Source organism: Argopecten irradians, chromosome 1 (assembly GCF_041381155.1).
Source record: "Argopecten irradians isolate NY chromosome 1, Ai_NY, whole genome shotgun sequence".
NCBI lineage: Eukaryota > Metazoa > Mollusca > Bivalvia > Pectinida > Pectinidae > Argopecten > Argopecten irradians.
This window is the reverse complement of record NC_091134.1, coordinates 45,126,907-45,148,696: the sequence shown is the minus strand read 5'-3', so window position 1 is coordinate 45,148,696 and position 21,790 is coordinate 45,126,907. Positions and strand designations below refer to the sequence as shown.

Below are 21,790 nucleotides of genomic sequence, written 5' to 3'. Positions count from 1 at the left end.
AAGTCTGACATGTACCACATTATCTGTCCGTAATGGCTGTTACTTAACTCAGAAAAGACCAATTAGTAATGTGTGAATCATTCACGGACATGTATCCATAATTAGACAACATTATCCATTTCCACGATATTTTTTTTAAGAATATTCCCCGTGCTAAGTTTTAAAACAGAGGATCTCTATTGTTACGGTTGAATTATAACTAAATTCTAATAGGACTTGGCTTGTACATTTTTGTAAACATTTATTTGACGTTTCTATGAGGGACATATTATTCTTAATGCAATCTTCGAATTTGGAGGAAATAAAGAGAATATGTGGGAGAGCATTGAAACAATCAATGGAAATGTTTATGGATGTATCATCAACATTTTGTTTTTATTTTAATATTCCTTAAATCAAAGATCTAAAATACCGATAATTAATATTCTTGCAATCTTTTTGGTGCAATCAACATTCAGTTACAATATTAATTAGGCTTCACCATAATTGATACAGGCACATATGGGAGATCGCCATTTTTTTTTTTTTTTTTTTTTTCAAATGAAAACAATTGTAGCAGTTGTATGACTTTCAAAAAACTTTTAATTGTAAGGAATCATTTTGATGATAATAGAGCCAATATGACCTATTATTGTAAATACTATAGTTTCGAGATACCAAAACAACATCTGGTGATTGCGACGTTCTATTTTAACGTGATTTTATGACGCCACAATTACAGGAAGGCGAGACTAATCGACATCAACTCGCACTTAAATTTACCGACGTCGTTTTGGTATCTTCGAAGTCCCCGTACTGAATCTACTTGCAAAACATTTCGGTAATATTAAGTATATCCATATTCTCAAGTCCGGATTTAGAGGGATTTTTTTTCGTCATGAGAGAGTGAGGAGTGTGATTTAGATAATACATTTGTGTTGAAATGAAATTATCGGGGTTTTTTTTCTCTTGAAATCTTGCTACCTCTCACTATGGAAGGACGAAAGCAATTGGTTAGGTGAGGCACATCTCATCAGCCATATTTTTTGTCCGAAACCCTCTTGTAGTTGAGAGATAGGCCTACTATGTATCTACTGTATAAATGTATACAGGAATTGGTTCAAATGATGTATTAAAAAAACAAGTAAGATTAAAATGATATATAAATATATGGCTGGGTGTTGAATGAATCTCCTCCTGTGTGAGGACACTTAATGTTATGCAATGTTATGATTTTTTAAAATAAAATTTGATTTGAACCTTAAAAAAAAGTATATCCATATTTTTACTGTTATTAAACAAGTGAATGTCTTCTTTGTTTAAATGACATCTACCGCTGTCCTAGGTGGCGACAAAAAACTGAGCACGTAAACAATACAATTAAATCGATTTTATTTATTTACTTTCTCTCTCGGGTCATCGGGTACAAGAGAACTGTGACACGTGCGTGGACAGAAATACTGACTTAACGTACAGAAATAGTGACGAAACGCACAATTACAAACTTCGATCAGTATATGCACATAAATACACGCAAATCAGCGATTATATTTACATCTCAAAACAATTGTAGCAGTTGTATGACTTTCAAAAAACTTTTAATTGTAAGGAATCATTTTGATGATAATAGAGCCAATATGACCTATTATTGTAAATACTATAGTTTCGAAATACCAAAACAACATCTGGTGATTGCGACGTTCTTTTTTGACGTGATTTTATGACGCCACAATTACAGGAAGGCGAGACTAATCGACATCAACTCGCACTTTAATTTACCGACGTCGTTTTGGTATCTTCGAAGTCCCCGTACTGAAACTACTTGCAAAACATTTCAGTAATATTAAGTATATCCATATTCTCAAGTCCGGATTTAGAGGGGTTTTTTTTCGTCATGAGAGAGTGAGGAGTGTGATTTAGATAATACATTTGTGTTGAAATGAAATTATCGGGTTTTTTTTTCTCTTGAAATCTAGCTACCTCTCAGGAGGACGAAAGCAATTGGTTAGGTGAGGCACATCTCATCAGCCATATTTTTTGTCCGAAACCCTCTTGTAGTTGAGAGATAGGCCTACTATGTATCTACTGTATAAATGTATACAGGAATTGGTTCAAATGATGTATTAAAAACAAGTAAGATTAAAATAATATATAAATATATGGCTGGGTGTTGAATGAATCTCCTCCTGTGTGAGGACACTTAATGTTATGCAATGTTATGATTTTTTTTAAATAAAATTTGATTTGAACCTTAAAAAAAAAAGTATATCCATATTTTTACTGTTATTTTAACAAGTGAATGTCTTCTTTGTTTAAATAACATCTACCGCTGTCCTAGGTGGCGACAAAAAACTGAGCACGTAAACAATACAATTAAATCGATTTTATTTATTTACTTTCTCTCTCGGGTCATCGGGTACAAGAGAACTGTGACACGTGCGTGGACAGAAATACTGACTTAACGAACCGAAATAGTGACGAAACGCACAATTACAAACTTCGATCAGTATATGCACATAAATACACGCAAATCAGCGATTATATTTACATCTCAAAATGTACAATGCGTTTTATCAGCTATGAACATTGAATAATGATAAAATGAAATTTATACAATGAAAAAAGGTGTGTTAAATGAAAGGAAAACTGAAAAAGTGATTGTTGCATTTTTACAAATAAAGAAAATAAAGAGAATTTGTCGACGGAACTGACACCAGGCTGTATTTGTAATTACATGTTATAATAACATTGCTGAGATGGTTATTTTTGGTAAAGCGTTTGACAGCCTAGAAAACAAAACTTCTAGAAAAAACGAAGTTAGACGTAGAATTACCGCAAAGCATTTAACTATACAAGATAACAATTTGGGCGAAAAAAGGGGAAAAAATCTAATATGATTTTCAAATTTTTCGTTAAGAACTTCAGATTTGGTAGAATTTGGTAAAAAGTTGCCCTTTTTTGGTAGCATTATGATACATAAATGGTATTTATTAAACAGTTCTAAAGAACTAGTTTGGTTTTAATTATAAAATGTAAACAGAAATATATGATATTATAATACAAAGGTGTGATAATGTTCTATAAATAGATGTACAGGGAACTAAGACACAGAAGAAAGGATTTCACTTGTAATGTCACACGTGTATGTGTGAAACCACTCTTCCATCTAGGATCAGAATGTGCCCCGTCGTGTAAAAGGATGGCTAGTTTCTAAACGCATGTACTAAAATCAGTATAAATTCTTAAAAAATACTAAAATTGGTATCGTAGCTAACAAAATTCAAAAATAAAAAAATTCAAGGTGAATAATAATTACATTGTATAAAGCTTTAGAAATTATTTGAAAAAGGTTAAATATTCACACGCAATCATGCCCGCCATGTTTTGTAAATGTGTATCTATTTATTCACTCATTTATAATTTAGCTATAATAGCATCCAGTTTGTTGTCTACTTACGTTTCATTGACCATGATTTTCAAATAAAAATACTATTAAATTAAAACAATAATATAGTGATTCACGGAACATCTTTAGCTTGTGGTGAAATAGACACACCATTTCCGTTCATTTCTGTAGCACCTTCACTAAAATTAGCTTCCATTTTGCCATTACTTCCTTGTGTGTCGGATTCAATAATGACCGGATTCGGATTTGTTTCTACCATTTCCTGTTCCTGTTGTAGCTGTACCAATGGGTTGTCGATCCCTGATGTGGCCCCAGACCCATTCTCTAGACCACCCTTCTCCATCATTGTAATGTTGGCAGATTTTCGTCTACATCATATAAAAACATATGCATTAATTGTTTATTCCATTAAACGAATTTAACACGTAATAACCGTTTCTTTCATGATAAAATATTTACTGCATGTATTACACACAGCAGTAATGACATTGGACTGACTTTGCTTACAGTTTAAGTAGCATACGACCGCTTTAATGTTTTTCGGGTTTCCCAACGAATACAAATATTATTACTACAATCAATAATTAATCAAAAGTCTAAAAGTCTATTGACCTATGTGTGTTTATGGACATTTCACTGAATCCCACATATGTACTGTATACATGATGAGTACTAGCAATTAGAAACTAATTCCGTTTCGGATGGTTTTTGCAGTTACTCAATCCATAAACGATCTACAACAAATTTGTTAAATTGCATAGAATATGTTTTTTTTAAATAAAACATATTTGTTTAAATAAATCAAACTATAACACAGCAATGTTACATGCATATAGATAAAATATTCTGGATTTTACGTACAAAAGACGCAATGAAGTTAACAAAATATATTTGAGTTTTATCAGTCAATGTGACCACTCACCTTGATTTACAAAATGCCCGAATCATTGCAATGATGGTGACTATGACGATAATTCCAATGATAGATCCGACAATGATTACTGAAACACATATCAAAATAATTGTAATTATTATAATAGCTTGATATACACGTGAATTAACAGTTACATTACGTTTGTATACCAAGGAAGCCTACTGCAAAATGACTACATTATGAATACAGTGGATATATTACAAACACCACCTCGCCTTAGTACATGTTAAATACTACTGATGTCATCGGTGATTTCAAATATCTTTACATGAGAAACGCAGGCCCTTATTCTACGTCGATAAAGATCCAAATGGAAGCAGAAAAATGGAGTTAGTCAGAACCATTTTACCGTCCTATTGTCTTTTTACATACATATATATATATGTCTCAGGACTATTTTCATCGGTACAAATGTAGTGATATCTTAATATTGCCTGTTGGTTTTGGAAGAAATAAGCAGATTTGAGTATTATATATTCATTTAATTCGTCTTACATACTTCAAAATAGTTATTGGTCAGTGTCAGTCTTTTTATTATTATGTTGCCGAAACCTAAGGACCCGTACGCATTTATACGTTTCCATATATATACATGTATACTCCATTATTCACCGTCACCATTTATCCGATTAAGGAAGGTCTGGGTACATATGGTTCATGCATACACTAAGTCATCCCTGTTACAAAGTAGCCACGCATTACTGTGAAGCTTGTTATCATTTACTTACGTGTTATTATGATAATTTTATTAATAAGGCATTAGGCAGCATGCATGTATGTTATAGCAATTGACATTTAGATGACAATTTGTATTTGTCTGAATGAGTTCTTGTTTGTCTTTAAAAATCCAATGATCTGTTTAAGAAAAGGAAACGGTCATAAATATAACATATTTTTTCTTGGGATATAAGCCAGTTAAAAGTAAGATTCGATTATATGAATGAGAAATTTAATCTATATATAGATGTCGTTTTTAAACTTTTTGATTTAGTACTAACAGCCACGATTCCTTAAGGATGTAACAGATTAAGACAGAGGAAGAAAACTGGAACACCCAAACAAACTATCTAATTACGGTCGGTATACCAAGTGTTCAACCTTTGATCTTCAACTATTTCAGAAAGATAAGGGACTGCTTTATTACATATATTCTTCAACTCATCCAGCAAAACTGTAGCCTGTAGGACTTCATTATCTATGAACTAATCTAGCAAAACTGTAGGACTACATAACCCCAGAAAATGCTTTAAAACAACTTGTAATAATTCAATTTTGCTCGCTACGAGTATTTTCATTGGCTTAAACATTACTTTATCTGCCCATAAAGGAAGAAATGGCGTCGCCGTTTGTAACATCGCTTCTGATTGGCTGTGATGACGGCGTAATGATTTCGTAGACAAAAGAGTCCCAAAATGAATTTTGAATATTGAAAAAATATCTTTAGTAAATTTAATTATAAGGATTAATTTGAATAGATTGTTTATGTTATAGAAATAAAACACAAAAATCTGAGTGTACTCTCAACATAAACCGCTTCATCGATATACTTTTCTTGTACGAGAACGTTGTCATAGTAACTAGCATGAAAGGCATGTACAGTGTACTTTTGAGCTGATCATTACCTCCTACATCTGAGCCCAGTAGTATAGAAGGGATAAGGTAAGGAAGCATAGACGATTGTCACCATTAACCAGTGGACAGTGCTTCATCATCTTAACCTATAAATAACAGTACAAATCGACTGATTCACTTGATTCATCTTTGAACCGGGTCACCTCGAGAACTAAGTGTAAATATATGAGGATATCCCTAAAATAACAAAGGTATGAATCAGAGTATCTCAGGTGTCGGGGCAAAAACTATTTGTATATCTTACTGTATAACAATAAGACAAAGGGAAACTGAACAATGGCATATAACAATGAGAGCATACTCTAAATAATGAGTCTTAATTGTTATCTTAATTATTATTTGTTTCTTCACAATGAAACAAAGAAAGCAATGACAATGATAAAGATGAGCGAAAAAAGTCATTGGAAAGTCAATTTAATAGAACCTTAAGACATTTGGGACGGAGATTTGCCTGTTTCATAGATTCCAAAAACTAACTACACTGGTACAATAAACAAATATGATATGAATAAAGGTTTGTGGAGGTAGAGTGTTATAAAGGTAGTTGTGCTTAGAAGACGTCTCTAACAGAACTTGTTAACACAAGTGAACGCCTTCTAAGCATTTATATATATATATATGTTCCATTCATTGTGGTAATTGAAATGTTAACTAGACACTTGTTGTATTGTTGTCATTTAACATGAGTGTCATCATCATGTCTACATAATTAAGTTGTTCCAGTCCAACTGTTTGGGTTTTTTTCTTGGTTAAATATAATTCGTTTTTTAATGCAATGCATAAGACAAATGTAACAAATAGGACAATAATGTTGTAATGATATAAAAGAAATTGTCCATTTAATGAATTCCTGCATGTTAATACCGGTCATTATTGTATACGTTACACATTCTGCATCAACTTTTTATTTTGACAGTTTTACACAATTAGTGACAGGTGTCTTGTGGCATGTAGTGCAGTTAACTGTATGATGAAATAGTGTTAGATGCCACTCGCATATATATATATATATATATATAGATATCAATATTTTATTAACCCGATTGATATTCACACTTTGATTATTATTGTCTTTTTCGCCATTATGAGTAAATTACATAATTTATGATACAACTGTGTTGAAATGTTCAGCTTTAAATTAGTATGTATTTGAATGATTGATGCTATATGATATTGTGTATGACTTTTGAAATTATTGTTAAAATATTAAATATAAGTATATTTATACTCAACTTTTGTATCATTAAGATAGGTAATGCTCATTTTACCAACCGTCACCAATTGCCAACACCAGAATTATTTGCGATTTAAGTTTTCTTGTAGTTCAAACCACGAATATATTCCATAATAATTGTGTTGTTGGAAAAAAACAAAAACCAACGTTTTATGATATAACCAGCAATAAATATGTCTAAATTATGATTTATCACTAATGTTTTTAACAGCAACGTATTTAACCATAATAGTACATGCTATGTCGATTTTGACATTACCATTGTCTATCTATTCATTTTTTCAAGAAAACTTATATCGCTTTCTTAACGATACCTGAACCTTAAGGGTTACTTACACACATAGCCCATCACTAGGGAGGAGGGAGGAACGATCGATATAAATATATTATGGTACAGGCTATTGGTATAGGTGTGTTGAATCGCTTTATTTCACGAGAAAGAATTCGATATTGAGATGAATCTTATAATGGTGTTTTAGGTAACCGTTATTTACAATAATATCTTAACGATATTTTTATCAAATACCGATAATTTGTAAAACTAAGAATTGGTCTCTTTAGAAACATTTATGGAAATCCTAAAAAAATAAAATGGCAATAAGAATGAAAGCCAATGATAATACCAAATTGTTTTATGGAATTAAGTATTCAAACTTTGCAACAGTGCAGCACATTTTCTGTGAAATTCAGCGATTCAAAGGCATTTAAAGGAAAATATAAATATATTGGTTATAAAGACTCATCTTCCCATTGCACAATGCTGTGACCAAGTTGCAGGTACAAATGTAAAGTGCTCTAATTGAAGATTGAAGGTGAAAATGTCAGAGTGGAAAAGCCAGTGACTGTGCACAAACAACAAATCGTTAAGTTATTATTGACTAAAACATTAGCTCTATTATTCTCTACATACAAAACCAAAATTGAGGAAGTAGTACAGATTTTGTTTTAAATTATCAGGATGTCATCATCGTGAATTTAGTCATTTAGTGATTACAGGACGGACTATCTAGATCATTGGGAGGGGAAATGTTATTTTTGGAATATTTAATGTAAATGCTTTTGATCACTCACCGACTAGCGTGTCCTCGGCCCCTTTTTGGTTGTCGTCGGGTACTGTATCGTTCCTGGCACTTGTGACGTCATCTGTGCTTGATAATGTCGTCATTTTTGCAGTGTCGTCTGTATCGCGTGTGACGGGAATTATGGGTTTTGGTGTTGTTTCCGGTAAAGAGATCGTTTCCGGAATGTCTGTTTGGGGTGTGATTTCAATGTCACCTCTAGGGCCAGTTCTGATAGATTCAGTGGATGTAAGTTTATCGACCGTTGTAGTGCTATCTGGCTGGCTGAACCAATCTCCGCCATGAATATCAGCTGTTACTTCGTCATACCCAGTAGTTGAGTATATTTTAAAAGTTGTAGTTTCAGTGGGTTGTTTTGATGTTGTCTCTATGATCATTGTTGTTGTTGTTTCCTCGGTTGTTGTGGTGGATGCTTGCGACGTAGTATCTGATGATGTGGTTATTTCTGCATCAGGCCAATTTTGTTCTGAAGTTGTTGATGATCCTGAATCAGATTGTTTTGTGGTATCCGTATGTACACTAGTTGTTTGTTGTTGCGTAGTTGATATTGAGATAGGCTGTGTTGTAGTGTCAATGTCCATTTGTGGAGTTGTTGATGTTTCGGAAAATATCACTGTTGACTCCGCAGTCGTTGTTTGTTCCGGAATTTGTGTAGAAGTTGAGAAAGTATCTAGAATCCCATCGCCTCCCGGGAAGTCTGGGAAGACGATCGTATCATTGGTGCCATTATTGGCCATATCCAGCAGCTGGTCCATAACTTCGGTTGGTGGTACCCGGGGAAAGCTTCTAACAGGCTTCATAGGCTGTGGTGCTGATGTAGTCGTGATTTCATCGAGAGACGTATCATGCTGGATTGGAGTTGAACTTGGAAGCTCAATTTGAATAGGGTTTGACGTAGCATTGGCTGCCTCTAATAACTGATCCATGATATCTTTAGGTGGTACCGTTGGGACAGAGGTTGTGCTGGAACCTTCTACAATAGCTGCTTCTGATGTTGTTTCCATCGGTGGTGAATCCATAAGTGTCATGTCTGTGTCATTCAATAAGAAAATATTATTTTCAAAAACAACTGGGTTTTCAGCGTTATTCGCTAACTTCAAAATTTCATCTCTAATACTGTCAGGTGGCATTGCCGTCCCGCTATCAGCAGAGCTGGTCGTCATCTCTTGTTCTTCTGGGAAACCGAATATATCGCTAGGTTTTTCAGGAAGTGGTTGGATAACTTCAGGGAAAAGTGTGACAGATTCTTTTGTAGTTGAAGCCGTAATCTCGAGAGCAGAGCTTGATGTTGTAGTCTCTGTTTCTGTAGCTTGACCAAATATATCGCTAGGTTTTTCAGGAAGTGGTCGAACAACTTCGGGGGAAAGTGTGCCAGATTCTGCTTCAGCACCTAGTCCGACTATATTGCTAGGATTTTCAGGTAATGGTCGAACAACTTCAGGGAAAAGTGTGACAGAGTCTCCTTCTGCATTTGGACCAATAATATCACTGGGGTTTTCAGGTAGTGGTCGAACAACTTCAGGGAGAAGTGTGACAGATTTTCCTTCTGCATTTTGACCAATAATATCGCTGGGTTTTTCAGGTAGTGGTCGGACAACTTCGGGGAAAAGTGTGACAGATTCTATTGTAGTGGACACGGTATCCTTTGTTACAATAGATGATGATGTGGCAGTTTCTGTTTCTGCCAATGGTCCAAATATATCGCTAGGGTTTTCAGGAAGAGGCCGGACGACGTCGACCGATTCTGTTGTAGTAGAAAGCACAACACTTTCCACTGCACACGTTATGGACACCGTCGATGCACCTATTCGAAAAGATGGAATTTAGATTTAAATATAGACATCGTTGATGCACCTTCTTAACAAATCAAAAATTAAATTGTAACTTATCTTTATATTGGCTATTTCTTTATATATATGAATTAAGCATTTTAAAGCTCAAATAGCAACAAAACGCTAAAGGTTTTGTTTTGCATTCTCAAATTATTTATTATTAATAAAGATTGCAATCGAGTTTGTAAAACAATCCATGATTATCAATTCCAGCCAGCCAGTTAAAAACTCATAAAAGGAAAATGATAAAAATCAAAATTAAAAAAAAAAATACCTCCATGAACGTTCCACTCCAAACACAAGTCTTGAGGGGGATCCACACCATTAAATGCGTCAGTCGTGGTCCAAATCAGTCCTTTCTTGATCTCCGGAATACTATACGAATCACTAAAGCGATCACAACTAGCCTGGAAATAGTCCTGACCCAGTTCAATTTCTAACTGTGGATCACATGGGGTCTGTGGCGCCACTAGTGTGGTCACGTTTACTCGATCGCCATCTATTGTGAAGTTACAGTTACAAGAATAGATCCCAGTTTCTGGTGAAAAATCTATTAATAATGTCTCACTTGCGGTAACAGTGCCTTCGGTACAGATATCAACTGAAAAAAACATGAAATAGGATATTAATACATTATCTTCAACATCATCATCTCTAAATTATGTCCTCTCCAAAACAAAACTGAATATACACATTTGTGGTTCATCTTCTTATCCGAATGAAGACAGGAATAGTTTTCAGACTCAAAATAAGTTAACCATCTACATCAATTTAAAATCTTTTAGGATTATACACAGATTAAAACATTTTGTTCTTAAAAGTATGATATTTGCAGTTATTCAGCCCTTTAAATTTTTCGTCATGTTTTCTTTTTTAACTCTGTGTTTAAAAAGGGTGGTAAATACGTAAATTACTTGTAGCTTTTCAGGCTAAAGGTACAATTGATTAACGTTCCCACCAACCAGCGAATATGTTAACGAAATACCGATATGAATTTGATTTATAAATCTATATTAATCCAGCTTGTTGACTGTGTCTTTTACACAATGGTTGAGGAACATGTCAATTGTTAGACACTTGGAATTTTGGTTGCTTATTTTTAAAGTTAATGGGGCTCATTGATTCCCAGGTTTGAATATGTTACCAACGAATCAGCCCTGTGGGTCATTGAGAAATAAATAGTAAATATATTCCACATTAAAATGAATGCGGAAACAGACGGGACGGAATGTCTACCGGATCTCCAGCTACATGTAGCATGTGGTGGATGATTTACGGTAGCTTAAATTGCCTCATAAATATATTCATAACATGGATTACTACTGTGACCATGCTCTCTATAAATACGTGTATTGTTACATTGACCTTGATGTTACCTGTAAATGAGAACATACTGTAACTAGTTTTCGCGACGTCTTAATTTCGCGTTTTCTGCCAAAGGATTATTTCACCAATTTCGCGACCGAGATCCTTATGATTCTTTACTTATATTTGAAGCAATTTGGCGGCAACTTATTTTCGCGAAAATTAATTGTACACGAAAATAAAATGGTTTACAGTCACAGTTATAAGTGAAATATTAGTTTCCATAAAGAAGGGCACTTTGACATTACAGTTTCCCTTTTATCAAATTAAATTTCTTCTTTGGATTAAATTTCCATGGAGTAAACATTTGTCTTCAGTAACAGCTTTAGTATGAAATCAATTTTAATGTGATATGCTTGTTCTAATTAACAATCTTAAAGACGTAAATAGAAACTTAGCTTCAAATATATTTAAGCTGTTGCAAACAGACTATAAATGTCACAAAATATTCGTCTCAATATCGTCCTTAACTGCACATATTTATTGCCTCGATATAGTCAGTCAGGGTCATGGATTTGTATTGTCACTTTCATTTAACATAACGACAGCACATGCGTGTCTTGTATGTCAGACATTCATTGGGGTTTATTGTGATTAAGATGGTACATGTGTTCGCTTATGTATGTAGTTACAATTGTATTGTCTTTAGCAGTGAGGAGAACATAACCTATCAGACATCCCTTTGTTCTATACATGTACTTTAGTTCAGTGTCCGTCTAGATGTTCAAAGGTTCCATACACCGCATTTACATTGCATCAAATATGACAATAATTACACAACGATTGCATACATTGGGATTTAGTTATCATAATTCAAATACACAATTTGATCATTTGACACATAATGACATGCATTATACATTTAATTTGCGGTTCATTGAAAGATATACGGTTTTAGAAAATATAGAAATCAAATTCAAATACATTATTCATGATAACGCAGTGTTTAGCTAGAATAAATTTTAAAGAAGGTATTTTCCGTGTGTATTGATAACTGAAAAGATCAATGGTAGGCTTTCCGATGATTTAAAACAGTAAGCTTTCAAGTGGTCGAATATTTTCTGTTATTATTGAACAATAGTCTTTACATTTATTGTTATAATTGCTGATACGTGCAAATATAATCAAAAACCAAGTTTAAACTAAGGGGATTTTCACATTCAGTGAAAACTGCAAATGGTCAATGGTGACGATGATTTAGATCAGTTGCCTACATAATGGTCGAACGGTCTGTGACAACTCGGACATGGTCAGTCTGCCCGAAAATCCTTGGCGGGTCACTTTCATCTGGGCTATGACATAACATATTCAGTGTTTTTGTCACTTTAGAAGCAGTCAGTCATGCCTACAGACGCACATTTATGACCTATGTGACAGTACAGAGGCATTAAATGTAGCATTTGGACCATTTCAGCTCCAGCATGTCACAAGATTGACAAGTTTCCTGAAACTTGACCTTGGTCACAATGGCAGTAGCCGAGGGGTGTGCAACACTTCATCTACTACTTATTTAGTAAAAGGGGTGAGAGGGGTTACCAAATAAGCGGGGGAGTGGAGACTATTTGTGTATCTGCAAGTATGGGTAACATTAGCTGCTGGGATGACTTATGAAGGTCGTTAGACAACAATAGGATGATTTTATGGGAAACACGAAGACAATTTAATGCTTGGTTGCATTATAGTTTCCTACTCTAGTCATGTTCTTTTAAAACAAGCTAGTCATTTGCTTATATTTATTTTGTGATTCAAATAAGTCTAAGCACTCAATGCCATATGCCTTTATCATTTTGACAATATAGGTTTTAGTGGAAGCTTGGTAGGACGACATATCAAGAACACAGTGCAAATTTGGTGATATTTAAGCAAGCGACTGATACAACAGATACACAAGACAATATTATTTTTGTCTGTTTGTTGATGCAATGAACATTGTTTTGTCGAAAATGTGGTTCGTTTTGCCTCAGCTTTTAACGCTGAATTTTTTGGATTATAACGTAATCGTTTAAAATATTCAATTAGGAAAAAATCCAAACCTATCTCAATTTGATAAACCGGTATTTCGTTATAGCAAAACCCCTCAGAGATGGATATCGTGAATCATTTACTAAACACTTGCATTTAAATATTTCACAAAAGCTGGGTGTGTGTTCATGCAGTCGACCAGCGTTTAACAAAAACTTCTATCAAGTGTAATGAGAGGTCTCGTATCCGCCTACGTCATATCCGTTTGACTTTTTTGTGACAGGAAGTTTAATGAGGTGAATGAGAAAGAGCCTGGTGTGAGTGTTATATCACCAGTATGCTGAGTAAGAAGTAAAATATTAGGTGACTGAAGCACATATTCAATGCTCTAGCTCTCTGCATAACGTGTAATAGATTTTATTCGTGGAAGATTATTTGCAGATTATGATTATGCGAATGGTAATTTGTATGGCGAATCACTGAAAGATATTGCCGAAGACATCGCGATTGAGTCTCTCCACAAAATTACAAAACATGTAGTACTAAGATTCGCGGTCTGGTTCGTTCGATTCCAGCCTATTCCATTAAATATGGATAATAGCTATATGGTTACTCATAAAAGTTACCCCACGAATATTGCATTACAATTTACAATAGACAACCAATATTCACATAAAATGGTCATATCAAAGATGAAAAATTTACTTCGAATGATACCACGTTCATTCAAGATTTGCATAATGCCTTGCTCCCACTATTTTCCATAAAAAGGTTTTTGACCGAATCGTATTATTAGATGACTTAATTATGTAACTCATACAAATATTTTACTTTATATATAACTTTGTTGCAGTAAATTTTTTCTAATATTTGTAAGATTCATATTTCGGAAATCACCGTGTTCGCGCCAGACGAATGCCACTCAATGCAAGCTTTGGTTTTTTTCAACATAACGGCCTGTCCAGTGGTGATATAAATGCACATTCATGATATCCGAACGCCAGTCCCCTGAGAAAGTATGTTACACGTCGCCGGAAGGTAAAGGTATTTTTCGATCACATAGGCCTAATTTATCGATGAGTGCGATGACAGGTAGAGTAATTATAGACTTATACATTTCCACTGGGCTACACCTGTCCACTGATTGACACATCTTGTGATCTAACTCAGGTGCACTACCTACATAATCTCGTTTGGCTGATATCTTCATTTACTTCATAGACTTGGTTTAAGAACATGGTTTTTAAGGTTTTCTTCGTCGATGAAGGAATTTAGTTGTATAAACAGACTCATTACACAGAATTTGTAATAAAATCACTCCTGTTCTTTCCAAGCTTATTACAAAGAATTTGTACTAAATTCATCACTGTATTTTCCAGTGTAAAAGTAAGGATTGAGGATTCATATTTTCACTTGACGGAATTCTTGGAGCATTTGAATATTTTGACAACGATGACACAAATTAACTCTAAATGCGCATTGCATTCGACAGATGCTGCATTTGAAGATTAAAATTCTGTTTTAGATCCAATATCCAGAACCATGAATACTTATGGGTAGGCCATCTGTTTAAATGTTTTCATTACTGCAATATGAACATGGATTCTGCGCTGAAAAATAAATTTGGTGATGTACCATGTATAATGATATTGAAAGCACACATACAATTTTCTTCAACATTAAGAGCTAATTTGATATAATGATATTTTTTGTATCAGAGTACGCATAGACTTTCTTGTCCATGACATGCAGCGCATACTGCAAACGTACATAATTAAGCGTAAGTCTTATTTCAGTGTTTCTTATTTTAGCGTTTGTCTTATTTTAGCGTTAGTCTTATTTTAGCGTTTCTTATTTTAACGTTAGTCTTATTTTAGCGTTTGTCTTATTTTTGCGTTTCTTATTTTAATGTTAGTCTTATCTTAGCGTTAGTCTTATTTTAGCGTTTCTTATTTTAACGTTAGTCTTTTTTAGCGTTTGTCTTATTTTAGCGTTTGTCTTATTTTAGCGTTTCTTATTTTAACGTTAGTCTTATTTTAGCAATTTTACGCTAGAAATTATGCGCTAACATATGATTGGCCTGATTATATTTTCTTTGTTCTCATACTAAATCTATATCTCGTTTTCTGATTGGTCAATACTTTTTTGCATAAAAAAATCCGAGAAGGGTGCAAAATCCCTACGTTATCGTGACGTCACAATAGAGACATTAACGTTGCGTATTGATTCGGAAAAAGAATCCGTTGAAAAATTGCTAGAATGGTACATTTAAAAATACTTTATTGTATCAAATAGATTTTAAGATTAATCATAAGTATTGACATCATTATTTTTTAATCGGGGTATAAAAAACGTTTACAGCGTTTGGTGCAATACGTTGTCTTTACAATGTAGGAGGCAAATGAGGAACCTTAATAGTGTACATGTAAAACGTGACCAATTTCTATATAGAGACACATCTACCACACTCTCCAAGCTACTGCGTGGTCACTTAGAATCCACATACAAGGGAGGACCAGTCTGAATACCTGTGGTCAGTGTTTTATGACACAAACAGACAACTAAATGGTCTTTCTATGTGTATAGGTGATGGCCGGAAGAGTGACCTTGGATGACCGTCACTCACTGACCATCATTTGAAATATCTTGTGTATGGACAGTTGGGCATTGTTTATGATGGTCCAAACACCTTTGTCGTCAAAATGACCAGCATGGTGTTGTCATGTCGGAAAATAATAAGGAAAAGCCAAAATAGACACCCACGTGACTCCACACTAGTCTATTTATGCATTACAAACATGATGATTTGTGCGTCGGTCAAGTTTTATAGTTCTTGTAGGATAATGATATATGTGGATTCTCTAATGCGATAGTCGATTTACTTTCCTACGATAACACAAATAAAGTTTTCTTTATCAAAGTCTATCACTAGCAATCTATCACCCGTTAATGTTGCTTTAATCAGATTCCCTTTGTATTTGTGTAGTTAGAATCTGTGAATCACAAAGTTTGTTTGTTTTTAATGGAGGTTTTGACAACAACTACATATGCGAGTATGCTTAACTCGAAGTATGGTATATCTCGAAGTTTGGTCATAGTCCAACCGACTTCGAGGTATCGAGTTTTTACTCTGTTTATGACCTTTGCATCCGCTCATCAATGAATAGTTAAGTCGGATAATATTTAGATAGTGTATAAAAGTATGCCTTGGATCTTGTTCACGGTTCCAGTCATAACGATAAAATTTGTAATTACCTGCTTGGCGTTCCACTGGGCAGGATCGTCTTCCAGTGACACCTACAAGTAAGATATATTATACATCTTAATACATAATATTGGAACATAAACTAATGTCGTAAAAAGTACTGTTTATAGCGAAAATCAATGATAACTATAAAGATACTTTGCGGGAAATGCCAGGGTACAATAATATAGAAAGACACAAAAAGTATACTGTCTTTTTTAATTACAAAAAAAAAAGTTGTTTTCTCGTGAAGTTTTTTCACATTACATTGAATAATGTCTCATCAAAATAATAAACATCATCTGAACATGTTGGTATTTGCCTTTTGTTCCCTTATTTTCGCTGGGTTTTTTTTTTTTTTTTTTTTTTTTTTTTTTTTGTGTTCAATGTCATTTATTGCTAATTGTTGTTTACAAAGTATGTTAATCTCTCTGTCTAATTACTTTAAGATTTATTATCTTCATTTTGTCTATATTTAGATAAAAATATTCACTGAAACTTAACATCCCTTATGTGTTCATTCCACCGTCATCAAACAAATACATTATGTGCAATGGCACCCACGTAATCGACATCTTTGTCTGTTTTCCATGTCGCGTTACATATGTAGTTTGTACTTCCCATTATTACAGGTTAAACCGTCGACTGATATAGCCCGGGGATTAATCGTGTTACAAAGCCATCAATGGAGCTAGTATTAGAACTATATATATGAAGACCGATTTGGGCAGTACAATGCGTTGAGCCTTCCGGCAAATTACGCAACGCTGTGTGAAGACATATCATCCTACACATCCGACATGATTTATATCATTTGTTAGCTATCTAAATAATTCGTTTCTTTTCATAGTTTTAAACAATATTGTCAACATTGTCATGAGATGACTCGTTATGTACCGAAACATGCAGTGAAGAATGTATTTCGCACTGTAAGAGTTCTTAAATTTCCAGTTTTTGTCTGGAAATAGTTATCAATTTTATCAACTTGGAATGTGTGATATTGACAATCGCGTAAGTGCTAGTGTTTGATATACATTCATATTTTTGTACAAAAAACCTTTATGGAAGGTACATAAACGTCAAGAGAACGATAAATTTGTTTCCTTGACGACCTGGTTTTTGCCAACCAGTGGCAATGAGTGTGGTGACAGCCATGTCTCTTTATCTCCGCGTGCAGGACGTCCCGAGGCCATCAACTGATTTTTTTTGCGTCTTAATATTGATATAGCATGTTACTTGTCGACAAAATTAGTATATTAAGTATTGTAGGTACAACACCATGTTACATTTAAAGCGTGCCTCCCAGAAAAACGCATACCTCAGAGTCATGATTGGACTTATTATAATAGTCACTCCCACACAAAAGAAGGCAAATAGAATCCATATGACTAGAAAAAGCTTTGACTAATTACAGCAAATGCAATAATATGTCTAGAGAAATTAGGAAGCTCCTGACAGACATAAGATGATTAAAGTGTCCCCCCCCCTCCCCCTCTCCCCCCCCCCCCCCCCCAGACGCATATATCCTTTATTGATACAAAGATGTGTTAATTGGTTAAAATGCAACCACAATATCAAACGGATATAAAAGAATATGTGTATTAAAGCATTCGAAAGTTGCTATAATAAATGACATCAATATATTGTTCTCTTGCAATGATAATGACTATTCGGAGTAAGACCATGCATATACAATTTCGGGCAATTACAACATGTCATGTGATGTATTAGATATGACCCAGAAATGTGATATTATAACAGAACATATTAAAAACAAAAGTACTTATGTTTATTATCAATTTGTCATAAGAGTTGTTTTGTGAGGAAAATAAACATTGTCAACATCCACAAAGATATATTTTGATATAAACCCATCAAGACATACGAAATCCACAAAATTCTAATAAAACGATACATCACAGTAAACATCAACAGTATAAACAATTACAAGGATCACACACAGAGGAGATTAAAGAGACAGGATCCATACAGACAGACAACTAAACTATCAGGAAGTGATAACAAACTCATAACAACAATAACTCCCCTCCAAAACATGTGTAAAGTCCCATGCGTATTCTAGTGACATGTAGGTATAGACCCACACGAAGATACCTTATATAAAATGAACGTCGTATTTAATTCATTTACTCCTAATTATTGCATTATACACTATAAATCAATGTTCAACAATGCGAAATGTGCCTATTTACACCAAATAGACATTACGAATCGTAGAGAAACTTCATTACAATTCGAATATTGTATAATTCTGGATTCATATTTCCATATTATTTACATTAATACCAAGATAATACAGTTCCGGTATCATCCACGCTCAAATTAAAGCTCTTTTGCATGCATGCCTATATCTATACTTTTTGGTGCACTTAAACATATCTAAGTTGATAAAAAGTGTATATGCATTATGGCTAACCTTAGATATTACTGTTGACATGTAATTTGCGGCGCAAAATTTTGACAAAATATGCGAAAAATGAACGTTTCAGGAACAAAAAGTCGAGAAGTTTCGGAATATACATATGTATCACCAAATAGCCATGCAATTGAGTTCACTAGAGTCTGCTTCAGGTACTTCCAACATTTGTGTGACCGGGTGTTCCTATACAAAAGCCTGCACTTTTTATGATTAAAATGTCTTCATATATGCCATTTTTTTGTCATATATCATTTTCAGTCGCTATTTACATGCAAAGGTCAAAAGACAAAGAGAATGTCAAATTCGGTCAAACTTACGATAGTATAGAGACATATAATGCACAGAATCGTAGACGCTTTAACTTTTGGAACGTCTCATAGATTGAATTATCTTTTTAAAGGTCATTTATGGGTGTTTTCTTCACTATACTACAGTTTGTTTGTTTAAGCTTTATTTACAATTTATAAAACCAGATGTGCACCTGCCAGACTTGAAAGATATTAACTGAACAACCTAAAATTAGTTATGGAATCAGAATTACAAAAACAATTTCCACCTAGGTGATCGCTGAAGCTCTCTGAGACGGATGCATCAGTAATGTATACAGTATTTACACAGGTATGGACTTTAAATAGAGTGCTTCTAGCAATAACCACATGACACTGACGTGTGCTATTTCTCATCACTTCGTAAGCGTTCTAATGCACACAACTCCGGTAAATATATACATATTAGCGCTATACAATTATGTAGATACTTTTATAGTTTATATCAGGTTAAAATTAGTTTATCACTTTTGTCAAGTTACAGGGACACTAAAAACGGTAAATGACGTTGAACTGTTGTGTCCAATAGATTGTACGGCATTTAGAAACTGAATGCATAGGATTTCTGTTAAAATTCGGGAGGAAAAGTTAAAATAAGATAGATTTGAAAATGATATTATGACTGGCAGAATATTTACTGAATCAAATACACTGCAATAGTGTTACATGTAAATATGAAATTTCACAAAAGTTACAATTAAATATTAAACATTACAACTTTATCCTTACCTGCAATGATACATATCCACACGACAAGGTTCAATACAAAGATCATTTCTTGATGGCGAGCCATGGTAATTTTCACCGAAGCTGATGATAAAGTCAGAGCTAAACAAAATGTCAACTTAAGTTATTACAATGAATATTTATTCATATTTTTCTAGTCGTTCACAATAAAGTTCTATTACACACCGTACAAACTTTTCTTATATTGATATTCATAAATAATATCATCCAGAATTCATTTCTTCTAACGTCGTATAAAATCCGGTGATATACACAGCAGAGATTCACTGACTCACTGTTACTCCGGATAATTATCCACGTTATACATCCCTCGGTTAAACTTTTAAGAAAGGTAAATATTTCTTTACAGGTATGATATTTACACCTGTATTAATGAAGATCATGTAAGACAATGCGTTTGGCTCGTGCTCGCGTGCTGAATCGTTTTACAGGTGTGACGTTACACAGGTGTGACAGTTGTCCAGGTGAGAGAGGTACGAGTGCAGCTTGCGATGCTCCCCTGACTGTCCCATGTGATGGATGATTCTCTGTCATTTGAGGGACATCACACGTCACCAGCCCTCTGATCGGATCCTGTAATGCTCCAAGCACTGGATGCCTTCATTTTCTCACTTCATAATGTCTGTCTGGGAATGCCGTAGTGTTATTTTAGTCCCATCAATGTGTATGATTATACCTCAGCTTGTTAATTCATTGATACTTTTTTTTCTTTTGTTAAATTGATATACGGTTCTTCGAACCCATGACTCATAGTTAGAGACAGATAGCAGAGTTGACATTCGAACGCTTACGGTTTATGCTACTATTCCATCTGTCCAAAAAAGCCTCTTGGTACCTGGAACTACATAATTAGGTACTCGCATGGAATCCATTTCACTCTTTATTGGCTCTATATAAAACTTAAAAACCTTTTAATTACTCACCTTTACCCTCCATGGCCGTTATTTTCGTTCGTATGGTATTAAAAGGCATTTCTCAAGAAATAGATAACGATTTCCTAATTTTCACTAGATAATTTTCCCTGTGTTAAAGAATGTTGGTGAAACTGGTCCCTGATTATCGTTAGAGGTTGTGAGGGCTCATACTCATGATACTGACCTACATCTATAGAGTGTCATCCATACTGCACGAATAATGCTTACCTTGTAGTAGTACCTCACTGTATTTTCATTTATTGTGTATAGTTGGTGTATACAGTTGTTTTTGGCATCAACTAGAAGCTATTTCATCTTGACGGCGTTCGTAATCTTTATGAAAAAAGTAATTTCTTTTAAAAAGTATCTGGGAATTATCCATGCTAAACATCTGATATAAAATCAAAACGATAAGATCATGTGTGCTCACGATATTAACATTTTGAGAGAAAAAAACCATGTATGAAGTTGTATTTTGCTTTCCTTTAAAGTGAATAGTCGGGCAAAGAAAACCAGTCTAAATGCGTTCATTGGCCTTCCAAAAGTTCCCACATATTAATACGACTGTCAAGTTCTGCTTAGTTTCCCAGTTCTGACCATTAAAGTAAAGAAAAGTGAAAGCATTGAAAGCGAGGCTGTGTGGAAATGTAACCACGGACATAGTGTGCCGGGAGGACGTTTTATAATTCCCATACT

General features: G+C 34.2%; 1 protein-coding gene across 2 annotated transcripts; it reads right to left on the bottom strand.

The window, feature by feature from the left end:
* Positions 1-1,354: 1,354 nt before the first annotated feature.
* On the bottom strand, positions 1,355-20,655 carry LOC138329651 (uncharacterized). 2 transcript variants are annotated; one of them, XM_069276852.1, is made up of 7 exons: positions 20,163-20,655; positions 16,679-16,720; positions 10,371-10,697; positions 8,257-10,068; positions 7,522-7,536; positions 4,308-4,386; positions 1,355-3,753 (listed from the first exon to the last, which is right to left on the bottom strand). In XM_069276852.1, exons 1-7 carry the CDS (start codon positions 20,224-20,226, stop codon positions 3,498-3,500), a joined length of 2,595 nt encoding a protein of 864 aa, XP_069132953.1. In that variant the 5' UTR covers positions 20,227-20,655; the 3' UTR covers positions 1,355-3,497. The 2 variants fall into 2 exon arrangements, with proteins under 2 accessions (XP_069132953.1, XP_069132964.1); XM_069276863.1 differs by lacking the exon at positions 7,522-7,536 and having other exon boundaries at positions 20,163-20,654.
* Positions 20,656-21,790: the final 1,135 nt, after the last annotated feature.

Bases quoted from the DNA above. Each gene is read 5' to 3' on its own strand.
- LOC138329651 (XM_069276852.1), bottom strand. From the start codon at position 20,226: ATGGCTCGCCATCAAGAAATGATCTTTGTATTGAACCTTGTCGTGTGG. The intron at 16,721-20,162 runs GTAAGGATAAAG...TCTTACTTGTAG, and splicing joins GTGGATATGTATCATTGCAG to GTGTCACTGGAAGACGATCC. The intron at 3,754-4,307 runs GTGAGTGGTCAC...TATATGATGTAG, and splicing joins CGGGCATTTTGTAAATCAAG to ACGAAAATCTGCCAACATTA.